General features: G+C 40.8%; 1 protein-coding gene across 2 annotated transcripts in view; it reads left to right on the top strand.

The window, feature by feature from the left end:
• Positions 1 to 16,717, top strand: part of TUT4 (terminal uridylyl transferase 4) — a 42,111-nt gene extending 25,394 nt beyond the window's left edge. The window contains exons 14-29 of one of the 2 annotated variants that reach the window (XM_050306504.1): positions 380 to 466; positions 1,352 to 1,455; positions 1,814 to 1,871; positions 1,966 to 2,069; positions 2,433 to 2,522; positions 4,075 to 4,188; positions 5,300 to 5,377; positions 5,774 to 5,951; positions 6,303 to 6,350; positions 6,436 to 6,518; positions 7,834 to 7,949; positions 8,977 to 9,137; positions 10,034 to 10,131; positions 12,594 to 13,116; positions 14,990 to 15,163; positions 16,171 to 16,717. In XM_050306504.1, coding sequence (XP_050162461.1) covers positions 380 to 466; positions 1,352 to 1,455; positions 1,814 to 1,871; positions 1,966 to 2,069; positions 2,433 to 2,522; positions 4,075 to 4,188; positions 5,300 to 5,377; positions 5,774 to 5,951; positions 6,303 to 6,350; positions 6,436 to 6,518; positions 7,834 to 7,949; positions 8,977 to 9,137; positions 10,034 to 10,131; positions 12,594 to 13,116; positions 14,990 to 15,163; positions 16,171 to 16,262 — 2,108 coding nt within the window. In that variant the 3' untranslated portion in view covers positions 16,263 to 16,717. Of the gene's footprint in view, positions 1 to 379; positions 467 to 1,351; positions 1,456 to 1,813; positions 1,872 to 1,965; positions 2,070 to 2,432; positions 2,523 to 4,074; positions 4,189 to 5,299; positions 5,378 to 5,773; positions 5,952 to 6,302; positions 6,351 to 6,435; positions 6,519 to 7,833; positions 7,950 to 8,976; positions 9,138 to 10,033; positions 10,132 to 12,593; positions 13,117 to 14,989 lie in introns of both variants that reach the window. The other variant, XM_050306503.1, reaches the window with a different exon arrangement.
• Positions 16,718 to 16,734: the final 17 nt, after the last annotated feature.

Genomic DNA, 16,734 nt, shown 5'->3' with positions numbered 1-16,734 from the left:
TTCCTGGCTGTGATAACCTTGTAACAGATTTGAAAAACTAACGTTTTGTGGGATTTTTCACAGGGTCTGTAAAAGTTACTGATTTTTGTGCTTGTTCCAATTCTGGTGTGTTTTGGGAAAAGGCCCTTTTGGGTGCTGTGGTGGTAAACTTGGCTGGATAGCAGGTGCCCAGCAGGCCACTCTGTGTTTGAATAACTGCAGTCAAATCAGATGGCTTGAAATAAACTCCTGAAAACTCTAATGACTAGAAAAAGAAAACCGCACATTTAAGCAAAGTAAACATAACAGAAGAAAAATCCCAATCTTTTAATTAGCTGAAAAAGATTTTAGAGGTAGCTGAGTTTCACGTCTGACTGTGTGTTAACTTGTCTTTCCTTAGATGAATTATCCCCTCCTTTATCTGAGCAACAGAACAGAGAACAAATACTGGCAAGTTTGGAACGATTCATTCGAAAAGAGTACAATGGTATGTAATGGGAGGTGGTGATTCTTGGTGATGCTTTCTTCAGTCATGCTGTCCAGAGCATGAAGATGTGATTGGTCTCATTTTATTTTCCTTGCTTTAAGCAGTGGCATCTCTTTTTCCCTCTGTATGGAAAACTATCTTGCAGACTTCTGTTAAAGGTTAGGAAAAAAGCTGTGAATAGGTGTTAGATATATTTTCCTAGCAGTAGTTTCAGTTGAACAGAAGAATGTATTCTTTGCAGTTAGGAAGGAATTCCTCTTAAATACATAATTTTCCTTTCCTTTCCAAGACTGAAAAGACACTGTAATACTGTGTTGTAAACAAAGCAACTGGGAAAGAGAGTGTTCCATAAAGTGTAGTAATCTCACTGCTTGTATCTTCTTGAAGAGTATGTTATGATTACAAAACCTTACTGGTTGACCAAATCTACCTCGGCACAGGAAAAATATACAGTGTAGAAGGAGGATGAGTGGAACTGGAAGTTTTGCTTGGGTTGCCTGAAGAGTAGCTCTGTCTTATCTTTGTGGTGAAGCTGTACTGATGACTGGGTTTGCTCATTATTTTGATTTATTTAAAACAGCAAAGTGCTGTCCCATACATTGCACCACATTTAGAGGTACCATTTAATGATTACAGTAACTGTAATACACCTCAGTCATAAAAAAATTACATGGGCTTTATCCTGCCTTACTTTCTGTAAATAATTTTTTAAGTATTGTGCTTCCTCCATTATCAAAGCTGAAGTCTTTGAAGTGACATTGGAAGCTCTCTTGAAGCTCATTTTTAGGGGCACCTGCACGTTGCAGTTAAGCAATGTTGCATAGTAAGCACTTAACCATTCAGCTGTGATGGAATTTACCTTTCTTTGTGTATTCTTTTGGTTAGACAAAGCCAGGCTTTGCTTATTTGGCTCCTCAAAGAATGGATTTGGATTTCGGGACAGCGATCTCGACATCTGCATGACACTGGAAGGCCACGAAAATGCAGAGGTGAGAGTTTTGAAACTGATGAAATCTGCTATTTTAAAATCAAGAATTCTTTAAGATCTTTTTAATTCAGTTAAGATTTCTGTCCACAGAAAAGGTAGGATCTGCAGGGAGCACATTTTCTTGTTGCACTCTGCACAGCTGAAGCAAGACACAGCCTATTGTACTTTAATGCCCTGTAAACACACAGTGTACTGCAGATCTCCACATAGAGCACAGTCACCAGTTTATTTAAATCCATGTGCTTGCTTATTGCCACTACATAGACTTCTCCTCTATGAAATATATGTGATAGTAAATGTGCTTGTTGGAATAAAACCCATGTTTTAATCTCTGAAGCTGTGATATTTCTTTTTCCTAGAAGTTAAACTGTAAAGAAATCATAGAAGGTTTGGCAAAAGTTCTTAAGAAGCATCCAGGTAGGTGCTTTAAAATACCATTTGTTTTGTAGTTAGATTTACTATAAATGTAGTAAATGGAAATGTTTTATGTACTAAAGTGTTGCCTCCCCAGGTCTGAGGAACATCTTGCCTATAACAACAGCCAAAGTGCCTATAGTGAAGTTTGAACACAGACGGAGTGGCTTAGAGGGAGATATCAGTTTATACAATACACTGGTGAGCATCTGCTTGGCTTCATGTTCAAAGAAAGCTTTTCCATTCTTTCTGCCTCACTCAAGTAATCGTTTGAGGGAATAATTTTGAAATCAGAATGAAAATGCTTTTGTGTGTTTGGTTTTTTTTTTCCTGCACTGTTTAAAGCCAGTGGCCCCCACCCTCAGCCCAACCGAGTATGACCTGATGGCAGAGCAGGTCATGGCACACAAAGCCTTTTTCTGTGGATGCTTCTGAAAGCTCTTAGTGCCACATCCCCCAGGGCCTGTCTGCCAGCAGGAATAGTACAGCTCATTCCAGCTTTCCCCCAGCACAGCAAAATGACTTCCATTCCCACCTGTTTGATTTTACTTTTCCTTCTTGCAGGCACAGCATAACACAAGGATGCTGGCTACATATGCAGCTATTGACCCTAGAGTGCAATATCTGGGCTACACAATGAAAGTTTTTGCAAAGGTAATAGGAAAAGAAAGTACTTATTTATGCAACACAGGTTTTTCTGCTACTGAGTTTGCCTTTTACTAATATCACCTGGAAAGGAGACAATAGAGATAGCTGGGGAAAGCCCAGGGATTGCTGCAGCTTTCTTCTGGGGTATTTGCCTTGTTTTGCTTGATGTAAAAGTCAGGAGTAGGTGGATAAGGGGTGATGTATGCCTGGGACATACACCTGACTTTAAGAGTTTGGAAATAATCAAATACCAAATCTGCTGCATCTTTTGTTGTGATGTTCTAATTGAAACTCGGTGTTGCTTTTTATTCAAGCTGCACTATTAAATACACTCCCCAGACACATCCAGAGAAAGCTTAGTGAAACTGGGGCAGGTCTGAATGGCTTGTGGAGAGTGCTTGATGCTACCAGAAGTTAATGTAATAAAATACATCAAGATGAATAAAGTAACTTTGTGCCAGAATGCAGTGGACGTGTTCATATTCTGTCACCAAGACTAGGAATGATTGATGTCTTGGGGTGGTGACAGTAGTGCACAATATTGCCATGTCTCTTGTGTGTCTCGGATTAAAAATGCCTTGTCTTGACAATAATGAATCTTACCTTTTTTTGGTAGCCTTGCATACTGTTGTGTACATTCTAAAAATTTTAGATCAAATTAAAATTAAAGATCAAATTTCCAAGGTGTGGGATGTACTCTCCTGAATGTATATGCAAAATGCTTCCTCCTCTGCTTGCATTGGCAGAAAAACCAGGAACAGCTGTCAGTACCGCTGCTAATGTGAAAGTAATTTGTGAATCCCTGTTTTTTCCAGACCTGGGAGGTTAAAAATGTGTTGTTTGTTATGACACAGGCTTGAAACAAAGGATATCTTAGATGCAGGTGCTGTGGAAAGGTTATACTGTAATAAGATCCTCAAGCATAGTAAGGTAATTCCCTGATCAGACGGTCACAGAGTGGTTTGGGCTGGAAGGGACCTCAGAGCTCCTCTGGTTTGAAGCCCTGCCCTGGGCAGGGCTGTTTGCTCCCCAGTTTGGGCAGGCTGGACCATCCTTCATTAGGGATGTGTTACATGCTTGCAAAATGCCACCTATTTATTGCCTGAGTTGCCAGTACAACATGGAAATACTTGCCTATTAATTGATTATTTTATAAAAAAATGGAGAGGGGAACCAAAGTAAGGAATCACAAAAACAGTTTGAGTAACATGAGTTTAAGAAATTTAAATTTTATGATGTCAAAACCTGGGATTTCTGTTTTGGGGGTTTTGATTTTTTTTTTTTTCCAATTTGGCACATTATAATTTAAAAAAAAAGAAATATTTTGGCCAAGAGAAGCTTTTCTGTTTTTACATTAGTCACTTATGCTGTGGATTTGCCAGATGGCAGTTGACTCTAGAGAGCATTTATTTTTCAGGCTCCATAAACCAGTTTTTTAGTTATGAGGTGGAACGCGTTTGCTGGTACTGGTGGGGTTTCTGTTTGCTCTCTGACAGAGCTGTTAGTCTGCAATAATAAACTGTGAACTGAGTGTTTGGGTTGAAATGTGTTTCTGCAGCGCTGCGATATCGGGGATGCATCCCGTGGGAGCCTGTCCTCCTATGCCTACATCCTGATGGTTTTGTACTTCCTCCAGCAGAGGAACCCACCGGTTATTCCAGTCCTGCAGGAGGTTGGTTTGCAGAATATGAGGCTGTGAAAATGGATGCACCTTTTCTTCAAGCCAAATATGAGAAGTCTGGGCTTTTAGGATGGGGGGGGTGAAGGAAATATGGGGCCTTTCAAATTAGCAGCTTCTTAACTCCCACTTGGTTTTAGTTGGTAAAACTTACTGAGAAATTTAGGACAGATTTGGGGATCTGTTGGGCCTGAGTTCTGCTGTTACATTTACTCTGGGATTTTAGTCTCCTGATGATAGTTATAAGCTGAACAGGATGGAAAAAAAATTGGCAGGTGGTATGGAGAGAAGGGAATTGTAATTGTGAGACTGCACCAGATGCTCTTGAAATGTGAGTCCAGCTCTTCAACCAGTTATTGTCAGAAGCGTTATTTATTGCTCAACACTTACTCTGTAAGAGAAAAAGTTTATTTTATTATTTGGTAAGGTTAAAAAAAAAAGATAATTGATGCCTTGGTACATCTTTAAAAGTAATATTTCACGTGTGCCAGGAAACTTTATTAAGAAAATAATGTGCTGTACCTCCATTGTATGGGTGGAGAAAATATAATTAGGCAGCTCTCTGCCTCTTCCTGGAGACACGCTGGAACTCCCAAGCACGGCTGAAAATTATCCCTTTCTGCCTTTTTGGCTTTCTGTGCAAGAGGAAAATTGGCTTAAGCATTACAGCTGAGACTCATAGACTTTCTTGCTGATTCTTTAGTAGTGGTTGGGGGTTGTTATTTTATTGCTACCCTGAGAGTGCATTTAAATAACAGTGGAATTTCCCCTTGGCTGTGCTAAAGTCAAAATGTAATAGAAATCGTATAAAGTCTCCTTAGAGACTCTGTGGGCAAGAGGGATGTTGGAATCTTGACAAGGTAATTCAGTCATGTTTCTTAGTTGCAAGGAACAAGTAAAAATTAAATATCCAAATAATTTGAGAGAGGTACGGCAATAATGCAAAATGACTTTCAAACGTTTTACCAATGGGAAATTCTGTCTGTATAAGAAGCAACTGTTAAAATATTTATATTTTTGTGTTATTTTTAACAGCAAAACTGTATAAGTGTTTTATGGTGACTTGGACTTAAGAGTAGTGACTGTGCCCTCTCTGTTTTGGCAGATATTTGATGGCAAACAGATTCCACAGAGAATGGTGGATGGATGGAATGCTTTTTTCTTTGATGACATGGAAGAATTGGTAATATTCTCATTCCAGAAGAGCCACTAAAAATTAAATCTTGTTTTTGTGGGAAAGTAATAAATTTCAAGCAGTGTAATATATGAGTATTAAACTTCCATATCCATAATTAGAACATCCCAGATGAGTTCCCTTTTGCTGAAAAGAGTGTCTGCTTTATCTTGGTTTAAGTCATTTCTAAATAACATAAAGCAGGAAAAATACTTTTAATTCTCAGAAACAGTCCAGGATTAGTCTTAACTGTAGTGATTTAACCTTAGTTTAACTAAATGAAACCAAACCATTCATGGTAGACGGACTGGTAATTAGGGAGATGTTGAGACACACTCGTAATTAGGGAGATGTTGCAGAAGTATCTTCAGTAACTGTGGCTGCATGAGGTGTCTCCAATTGCAGAAGAAGCGCCTGCCTTCCCTTGGGAAGAACACTGAATCCCTTGGAGAGCTCTGGCTGGGCCTGCTGAGGTTCTACACTGAGGAATTCGACTTCAAGGAGTACGTGATCAGCATCCGGCAGAAGAAGCTGCTGACGACGTTCGAGAAGCAGTGGACGTCCAAATGCATCGCCATCGAAGGTGCTGCTCTGCTGCATTGCCTCGCCCTTAGTGAGGGAGCAGTGAACCCTGGGGCTGGAGAATCTGCTCTCTTTGCACAGGATCTTTATGGGAGGAAGCTGCCAGCAGTGTTTTAAAAAAGTCCTGCGGCTCCCAAAATAAGATCAGACTCATAACTTTCACTAAACGTCAGTGAATCACTCGTCTTACTCTGTTCTGGGTAGTCCCATGTTTTCAGAACACTCAGCATTGCTTTGCTATGGTCTGCTCTGTGGATGCATTCAGAGTGGAATTCTCTGCTTTAAAACAAAACCAAACTGTTGCAGCATGTATTTTCCAGCACTGATTTGGTTTTCTCCCTTCTCTGCACAGATCCTTTTGACTTGAATCATAATCTCGGTGCTGGAGTCTCTAGAAAAAGTAAGCCATTAATATCTGCTAATGATTAATCTTCACTGAGTTGTGCCTTTTCTGTTGTTTTCTAATAACTGTCTTCCTTCAACAGTGACCAATTTCATAATGAAGGCGTTTATCAATGGCAGAAAATTGTTTGGCACCCCATTCTACCCAGCTGTTGGAAGAGAAGCTGTAAGTTTTCAGAGTTTTTAGTGTGCTTTTTACTTTTCCTTTTCCACTGAATTGATGCACCCAAGGCAAATCTCTTGATGTATTTATCAATTTGGTATGCACAATATATGGAATTATACTGCATAAAATGTACAGCTTTGGGCTCCTGCAGTATAAAATTACAGGAGTAGTTGGATGGGTGATGGGTATTTTTGGGGACAGTAAACTTCATTTGGTTTTTATTTTTAATAGAACTTTTCCTTGTGTGATGCTAAATATTGCAGAAAACTGCAAATTTGGCTATAAAACCTAGAACAGCTTTAGGAACTTTGCTAGCTGTTCATGTAGCTAAACCAAACATTCAAGAGATGTTTATTTTTCCCATTGGGGATAGTTAAGAGTTGCTGCTTAAGGAAAGAAAAGGATGATAATTGACCATTTTATTACCAGTTGATCTTCAAAATTTGCACAGTTAGTCAGGGTCAGAAGTGTGTTCATGGAACATTATATTGGAGAAGGTGCTTCTCTGTGATCCAGGGTCCAGTGTAATCTGCAACTGTATTTTTTCTTAATATAAGCAAATCAGCTGCAATTAGTGTTTTTAACGTCAACTTAGAAAGCTGTTTCCTAAAACAGTTTAGAGGATTTTCTCCCAGCGACTTTTAACTAGGCTTGTAATTCTAAAGGATCCTAAAAATATTTTGAAAACCTTTATTTCCCATCATCCTTCCCTATCTTCTCTTTTCCGTTTGCTTGCTTTATCTGTGTTTTCTTCTGAGTTTGTGCCTCTATTTCAGTCTTTCAGGCAGTACTTTCACAATATTTCTGTTGCTCAGAGGCTGTAAACTGTGGCCTTTGTGCTGACACAGGGCAGAACTGCAGCTGTCCTGAGCACATTCCAGGGGAGGGGAGGGATGCAGGTCAGTCTGCAGCTGCTCCATCTGCTCCCCACCTGAGCTTTGTTCTGTCCAGGGGGACAGAATCATGTCATTTGGGAAGGGACATTGGCTGCTCTGAAAAGAATTCAAGCAGTGACTCAGACACCAAAATAGCTCAGACTTGCCCTCTGAGGAGCTCTGGGGAGGTGGAAGGTGAGCAGCAAGCTGGATGAGCTGTTCTGCAAATTCAGCCCCTGGCCCTGAGAGCAAACAGCCGTTTTTAGCCCAGGCTGCTCCGTGTCTCTGAAAAAGCTGCCATTACCTGGGGGAAGGAAAGGACCAGGTGTAATCCAAGAAGTAGTAACATTTAGGAGATGAAAGCTGGCCCTTATGCTTCCATTTCTCAGTCTTGTCAGTGAATGGTTCATATATTTGATCTGTCTGATGTGTTTTCATAGGAATACTTTTTTGACTCCAAAGTGCTGACAGATGGGGAGTTGGCACCCAATGACAGATGTTGTCGTGTCTGTGGGAAAATTGGTCACTACATGAAAGACTGTCCAAAGAGGAGGAGGTGAGTAATATAGAAAGCTATCATAAAATCTTGGAGATTCAGTCAGAACAGATTTGGATATTTGAAGATTTAATGAAAGTGAAAAAAAATTGCTGAATTGAAGAGAAAATCAAAGCTTCATATCTGATCCTCGATTTTCCATCCTTTCTTACAACATTTATGATCATCTCTTTAAATCTTAGAATGCTTATGCAAGCACACTCAGAGTAAAATCAAGCCTATAATATGGTAATATGTAGTCAAGCTTAATTTAAAGTTCAGATCACTAAATTATCTTTCTATAGTGTAAACATTCAGGTGGAGGCTGTATTACCTGGCTGCACAATTTGTCATGTATTCAAATGGATTTCATGTAGTGATCCTGTTCAGAAGACAGTGTTGAATTAGAATTGTTCTGTAGATCTGATAACAAACATCTGCAAGGCAGGTAGGAGTTCATTTATTCAGCTCTAGGAATAGTTAAAATGTGCAGAGTTAAAGTGCGTTTCTGTAACATCGATTGGTGCTGGTCATGTGGAGATCTCACACTTGTACATTAATTTAATTCATTAAATTTGGATTCAGAACTCCTGCAAAAAGAGTCCCCAGTACCTACAGGTCAGGATCTCCAGAGAGTTTAGCAGGGATTGACAGCTGTATGCTCCATCATTCCTTAAAGGATTCTTGGTCTCTTCCTGCCACAAAGTCCTTATTTTACAGCCTTTTGTTCAGTCATCAGAGTTCAAGATACATGAAGGTGGACTGGAACCCTGAGGTCACAGGTGGACTATTTCTTTCAGCTGCTCTCTGAACAAGCACTAGCACATTGAATTGCATCACTTTTTTCCCTGCATCTGCCTCAGGAAAAGGAGTTGTGATCTGCTCTTCACACAAACTCTTACTGTAGCAGATTCCGAAGATATTTGTATTCTGGGACAGCTGTTGGTCGTGTAACCATTTCCTTTGAACTTACCAATGTAACAACTCCACAGGGCTTTGGGTCTGTGTGTGTGGTTTGGTGATACTGCTCACAAAAAATGTTCTTCAGGTTGAAGAAAAAGGAGAATGAGAAGGATGATGAAAAAGAAGTGAAAGAAGATGACAGAGAAACAAGAGAGAAAAGGTGTTTCATCTGTGGGGATGTGGGTCATGTTAGGAGAGACTGTCCTGAATTCAAACAGACCCGTCAGAGAAATAACAGCGTGCCAGGTAAGTTAGTTTGTGTTGTCAGTCAAATTTGAAAGTTCTGAGGTCCCTTTTCTCTACATTTTTGTACAGACCTGATAATCAACCTAAAACTAATGCTTTCAGTCATTGCTTTTGGTTTAAATGTTGCTTTTGTTCAAGGGGAGTAATGTCTCCTGAAGTACAGCCTTTGCATGGGTGGTAAAACTGTACTCAACAATAAGTACAGTGGACTGCAGGGTGTGACACTGCCTGTCTGCCACTCACTGGGTGCATTTAGAAGCAGTAATAATAATAATAATAATAATTGAATGCATTTCCTCTTCCAAATGTTTCTCAAATGTTAGCTAACCCTCCACCATCTGTGAGAGGTAAGTAAATGTATTTTCACCAAAAATCACCAAAAAAGTGTACAGATGAATTAGGAGGCTAGATCCAGCTTTCTAATTCCTGATAGTACTTAGAGACTGGTCCAATTGCAAACCCATTCAACTTAAGCCCTTAGGTGGCTGTGCTACTTGAGAAAGTAGAGGAAGCACTCAGAAATGAACTTCAGAGGGAACCTGGCTTCTCTTCTGTGTTCTGTTATCCTTTACTCTTTTTTTTCTTTACTTTCTTTGCCCAAAAGTTTCTGCTGTTGCTATTTAAAATGCCACTGCTTGCAGTAGTAGTGTAGAAACCCACCTGATAGCAAAGTGAGCCTTGTTCATGCTAGAATTTGGTTTAGTCAGAAATAGATTTTGTATTTAGCTGCTGTACCTGTTAATGTTGTCTGTTGCCAGCAGAGGGACAGGTTTTCACTTAAAGGAGAGGTTAAAGGGATTTACTTTGTCACACGAGTTACTGCTGCCTCCCAGTTCTGTTCATTCTGTGTCACCTGTCAGCTGGGGTTTGTACTGACACTTGTGTTCCCTGCTCAGGCACCCAGCTGGTCCGGAGCATGGTGAATTCCCAGCTGGTGGCCGTGAGCCAGCAGCAGGTGGAGCGGCCCCTGCGCACCAGACAGTCCTCGGAATGTGTAAGTTCAGGGAGCTGGGGGTTGGAGCGGGCTGGAGCAAACCAACCATGCTGGGAAGGGCTTGGTGTGTGTTCCTCAGATTCTGGCCTTTGCAATGACAGCATTGCACTCTGCCACTTCAGGAAACTTGGATTTGTCACAGTGGCTCTTGGGGAGCATTTACGGCTCTTCAGTGTGGAAACCTCAAAGTCAAATTTCATGTGAGATCCCTTGTGATTCTGAAAGGCCAGAGTTAAGATAGGGAGCCTTTCCAAGTTCTTGTGTTCAGTTATTCTGACAATGTTCTGGAGCTCCTCAGGGAGGTAAAGCATAGCTCATTGTTGACGACATGCTGGAGACTGAGGGTAGTGACAAGCATGACTCACTCTTTGGTTTAAGAGGACTGTCTTAAGGGACTGTCACAGACAGGGAACACAGATGCCTCAGACTTCAATCAGAAGTCTGCCAGAGCTCGCTAGAACCACAAGCAGAACAAAGGGGAAATTATTTGTAGTTTTGTCTTAGAATTTGTTCAAGTCTCTGTGGAGCTGCATAAAATATGTTTAACCTACTTCTAAGTGTAGATGGGTAGCAGAGGGTATTTGAGCAAATACAGCTGCTGGCATTTAATATTTTTGGAGTACAGAATAGAACAGAAATTCCTCTGTTTTCAGCTGTTAGTCTCAGAAACACATGCTAATGAAGCAGGCAAGTAAGCAAACAGTAATCAGGGCTGCTGATCACGAATGCTCTAATTGATCAGCAAGCATTTATTGGAATGTTGGCTCCAGTAACAGACACCTTATGACATTATTTTTACTGTAATAATATGCTGTTAAGGAGGGATTGGTACAGCCCTATCTAAGTGAAGGGCTGAACATGTCACAGGAGGATTTTTTGGGGAGCTTTGTATTTCTGCTTGGGAAGTTGAAGCTGGACATGTGGGAGCACACACAGGCAGACACATTTGCACTGGACCTACTGCCTGTGCACATTCTTGTGTCCCCTGGGTGTCATCCACTCTCTGTGGTGCATGGTTGTCATTTGGGCAGGATTTCTTGAGGAATATGTGCTGGGCAGGAATTGTTTGAGGAGAATGGGAAGGGGGGAATATCAGTGAAGCAAGGGGTAGAGAATAGGAAGCAGATCAAGAGGCTGGAGCTTAACACTCCTCCAGTGCTGCTGCTGGCATGTCCAGTGCATGCTTGTGGTGGGTTAATGTTTGCAGGAGGGCTGTAACCTGTGCATGTGCTTTATTGTTATAGCATTTAAACTGTTAAACTGGTGGTCATCTTTCAAATCCCAGTTTTACCTTCTCTTCCTGGTTTGATGGAAAGGTATAGGAGGCACTCCCACAGGGACAGTTGGAATAGCAGCAGGGAGCAATCCCAGCCTGTTTTTTTTCCCATGCTCAGACACAGAGCATGCTGCAAGAAGGAATGCTCTGACATTTGGAAGTCCTGCAGACCTCTGGTCACTGGAGAAAAGTGACTGCCAATTTAAATGGACGGGGGAGCAGTCGTGGATAGGGACAAGCTGCAGAGACCTTTAAGTTGAGGTGTTTGGCAGCAGCTGAGGCACTTGGAGCTTGGCTGGGGGCTGCAGTCCATGGAGAGGAGACTCAATCCTGGGGGCAGAATGAGATCTGAGATTCAGGTGATCCTCTCTGGTTTAGGTGCCTGTCTGTCATTTGACTGCCTTGTTGGAGGCACTCATTTTACACCATCAGCATCTTGTCTCAGTGCTTAGAACCAGATTGGGTTAATCCAGACATTGGTATTAAATATTGGCAGAGAAGTTGGGGAACTCTTTTCTCAGCCACTCCAGTTCTTGAAGTGCTTCCTTTTTTAGTTGCAATTCCAAACAGATGAAGGGGCCTTATGCCTGTTTCTGTTGCTGATAAAGGGAAAGCTTTGTAAGAGTTCTGCAAAAGCTGTAATAATTAATATTTGTGTGCCTTTAGCCATGGCCTAACATCAGGTTATGAAGGTTGAAATTGGGTTTTGGGGAGGTTGCATTTCTTGTTTAACAGATTTAAAAAAATGAAAGAAATGTTAGGAGCTTTGGAATGACTTAAAAAACTGTATGTAGTAATAAGAACCACTCTATTTAGAAAGAAGGTAATCAGTTAATGAGATTCTGGGTTGTAGTAAATAAGTAGGGTGGGGAAGACACTGATTAAAAATCAGAAACAGATGTGTGAGTAGTCGAATGACGAGCTTGGGGCTGATGTTTGCTCAGAATGATGTTTCTGATGGTGGGATGTGCCACATTAACAAATCAAATTGTCTGTTGGTGAAAGTCAGTGTCAGTGGAACTGCACTTACTGAAACCAGCAGGAACTTGGGTGCAGTGTTTGGGTATTGCTGGGGAGGGCTTTGCCTTTTTTATGAATAGTCTAATACAGTGTGTGCTTATTAAAGAAAACCACCATTAAGTAAGTAATGAACTAATCAGAAATACATATTTTTTTTCCCCTCCAGTCTGATTCGCATCAATCCTCTTACTCTCCACAACCTCAGCAGTTTACCCAGAACTCCTCTCAGCCAGCCTCCATTAACCAGACTCAGCCACAATCAATATCCCAGTCTAAGCACGTTCCACAGCCACAGCAGGGTGCTCAGCCACCCCATCAGGTCCAGCTGCCTTTGTTTAACTTTCCCCAATCTCCCCCAGGTCAGTATTCCACCTTGCATAACCTGGGACTGCTTCAGATGCACCATCACCAAATTCAGCTTCCCAACACTTCTTGGCCCATTCACGGGCCCGTTATTCACTCGGCACCGGGTAACCCTCCTCATTCGACAAATGTCCCGTTTTCTATGAGATCTGGCAGCAGCAGCAGCACCAATAACCAGAGCAGTGTAAGCCTGAATGATCCCAGTATCATCTTTGCACAGCCTGCTGCCAGGCCCATGGGAATCCCCAGCACTTCTCATGAGGGACACTGGCACAATCCCGTGACTCCAAACTCACTGGTGAACAATGGCACTGTGGGGAACTCAGGTAACTCTTCTCTGTTGTATCAAACCCCTCTCACTTTGTGTACCCACGTTAGGTGTTACAGAAACAGCTAACTCTTGCAACTTTTTTTAAATATGATGCTTAAGAAACGAAACCTTTACCTTCAGTGTTTTAACATTTTCATAGGAAAAAAAAAAATTAGGCAGGTTCTGTAACTGTGACTTTCAAGCATTAGTCTTGTCGGCCCTTATGGCTGTGCAACAATGAGAAATCTGCATTCAACTGAGAAATGTCCTAATCATTGTTTGAGTCTAAAGCACATTGCTGTGAATATGCTGATAAATGATGGTTTTGTGGTGTTACAGAATCACAGAAACATTAAGGTTGGACAAGCCCCCCAGGATCAGTATGTTGTTACATTGTTTATTAGCTAAATGCTGAGACTGCAACCAGGAATTTAGAGACTGGCAGGATTAGAGCTGTGCAAGTTGAATATTGCCTCCATTTAGGGCAGTGTCACGTCATCTTATCCATTCTTTGTTCCTGGAGTTTATCCTGCCACATTCAACTTCCATAATCTCAGTGTTGATTCCTGAAAATACATTTTCCTGCAACGAGTGGGCAACAGCCTCTCACCTCATAGCAGAGCCAAGTGTGTTTGAGGCTGACAAAAAGCAGTATATAATAATTACAGCCCGTTCAGTTTTCTCTGCAACATGAACTGTGGCAGCCCCTAAATGTTAACTGTTATCTGTAGATGATGGGAATGGTCTCCTGATTTATTCTGAGTAACTCTTCCTATGTTTAAAAAACCCACATCCATCATACAACATAGTGGGGCAGTTCTTCCCAAGGTGGAAGTTCTGACAAGCTCCACAAATTCTAGTTTCTTCTCTATTCTCCAGTTTTCTTGTGCTGTCAGTCACAGTATTTTTTTCCCATTCCTCATCTTCCACCTATATCTGACCTCATCACTCTCCTTTTCCCAGCTCCCAGTCACAGTATTTCTCCTCCTTGCATTTAATCAGTTTTATTTCGTTTTTGGCTTAGCTGCCACTCAGCTGGGGTCACTGGGTGGATGCCCAGTAGAGATGAGCTGTCTCCTCTCTCTTTGGGTTGGTTTCTTACTTGTCTTGGGACAATTTAAGAACAGTAAGTTTTTGGAAACTTGGTCTTGGCTCACATAACCTTGAGTTGGAAGGAGCTGCTTAAATTTTGTTTTCAGTAGACAACTGATCAGAGGGTAGGATCGTTAGAAGTTTCAAACACAACTTTTTTTCGTGCATACTCCAGGGCTACACCTCATGTTGTGTGTCCTGCCTCCTTGAATGCTTGATTTCTCATCCTTAACGTTGCAGTGATGCTGGAATTTTAAATGGAATAGCTTACAAACTTTGGAAATAAGGACACAAATTATATTTTTAAAATTCAATTTTAATCAATTTTAATATTTTTAAGAATCAGTTTTTAATTGGTCTGATGATCTAGATAGCAAGTTTCTTAAGCATATAGGTATTAGTGGAATTCCAGTGTACTACTGAGAATTATTTCTTGCAGTAGGATAATTAATAGCTCTCATGTCACTGGATGCTTGTGTGGGATCAGACAGCAGTAACATTTTTCAGACCTTGTATATTCATCATGAGAATGACATAGGAATAATGAAATCCTAGGTCTTGATTTTAATACTGATTCATCCTCTCTCTTCCTCCCCAATAAATTCTATTATAGCAAATTACGAAGTAATTTAGTTGGTAATTTTTATTGATGTATATTTAAAAACAAAGTAGCCCATCAGACTAATCCCATTAAGTCCCCTCTACAAACTGTTATTTTAAGATGTAAATTGTATTTGTGACTTACTGTTTAATTCTTTCAACTTGCAATGTGCTTTTCCCTTTCGATTGAAAAATAGATCAGGGTTTCCAAGGACAGTTTGGTAAAATGAACCCTCCTTCTGTCCCTTGGGACCATGGGACCCCTACCCATTTTCCTCTCCTCCGAGGAGCGTGGCCTTACAATATGCCTCAGAACTACATGCAGCAGGGAAATGCCAGCTACCCACCGAACAAACCTTTCTACCCTCAAGGTACCAGAACTAGTTTGTGCATCCCCAGCTCATGCAACGTGTCTCTGTGCTGTCCCCGAGGCTTTCAGAGCCGAGCAATCACGTGGCACCCGCCAGGCTCCCTGGAACCCTAATGAATCCTCCAGTGCAATCAGCCTCCTCCAGGGATGGATGGATGGATGGATGGATGGAAATCCTTGTGGGAGGGAAGGGGTTAAATCAAATTCTGCAATCTGAGCCAGTTTGCTGCACTGTCTGGTGCACTTCTGGCCTCTTCTTCCTTTGCTGCTGTCTCACTGTAGAGCCACCTCTGCCTCAGCAGAGGTTAAGATGATTGGCCCCTGAGCATGTTAAAAATATGAAGAAATTTAATCTGTCTAATTAATTTATTTGGCTTTTGTGCCTTGCTTTGTGAACTGACTTATATAGATAAACACTTGCAAGACCATAGAATAATTTGAGGTTGGAAGGGGCTTCTGGAGGTTACCTAGTCCAGCCCACGTGCTGTCAAAGTTAGATCAGGTTCAGTCAGTCAGGGTACTCTGCAGGAGTGACTTTATCTCAGCTCTGTCTGATGCCAGTGAAAGGTAGAGCTGTTCACCAGCTGGCAGGATTGGGAAGGGCTGTAGGAAAAAGAGAAATGATGCCCAAATTTGCCTTGGAGGATTTGCAGTTACATCTTGCTGGGTCACCTGGTGTAAAATGAGATAGCGGTGCAAATCCTTTTTGGAAACCTAATCTGCTGGCTGTAGCAGGGTTTCCAAGTGAAACTTCAATTTATCCTGAAGTTATTTCTCTTAAATATATGAAGCAATGCAGCAAAATGATGTATTGGTAATTCTTAGGGAATTTTGGAGATAGGATTAAAGTAATAGTGCATTGTCCCATTAAATGGGTTAGTTGCACAGATAGCATTTGTGTCAGTCTAGTAAATGGCTTTATTTCTAGGTTAGATTAGTACACTGAATGTAGCCAAGCACTGTTAAATGTTGGATTTGCTGAAGTAACTGTGATCCATTTTCTTTTAGCTGGTCCACTGATGCAGAGTAACCAGCGTTTCCCGCTTCTGTCTCAAGGACACCCACACTTGAATCTGAATTACATTCAACAGAAAAAGTGAAAGTCAGTGGGATTGTGGGTGGGTGGGGGGAGGGGAGGAAGAAATTCAGGTTCTGATTTAAAATCTTAATGCAACATGTTTAGATACAAGATTATTTAAGACTGTTTTTAAACTGTATCATTTGTACATAGATATGAACTATAGTTTTTACTAGTATCACAAAACTGAGTGATACAAATTTCATCTATTTTATTACCCTATTTTTAAGGGGAATTGTGTTTTGTTTTATCTTGATAAACTGTAAAGAGAGAGAATTTTTAAAATTAAGTTCTTTATTTTCTATTAGCTGTATTCATACTTTGGTTGCTTCAGACTTTATATATATTGTTCTAAAAAAAAAAAATAAAATTAGAAGGGGATTTCATGTGTTTAAAAATTTGTCACTTCTATTCTTTACAGAACTATGTAGTGCCAAAAAAAAACTTTTTAAAAGAAAAATAAAACTGCAAAAAAAGGACATAAAACTTTTTCC

The sequence above is a fragment of the Myiozetetes cayanensis genome, unplaced genomic scaffold (assembly GCF_022539395.1).
Source record: "Myiozetetes cayanensis isolate MyiCay16 unplaced genomic scaffold, myiCay2020 scf12, whole genome shotgun sequence".
NCBI classification, from domain to species: domain Eukaryota; kingdom Metazoa; phylum Chordata; class Aves; order Passeriformes; family Tyrannidae; genus Myiozetetes; species Myiozetetes cayanensis.
The sequence above is the reverse complement of the archived record's forward strand: the minus strand, read 5'-3'. Positions and strand labels throughout refer to the sequence as shown.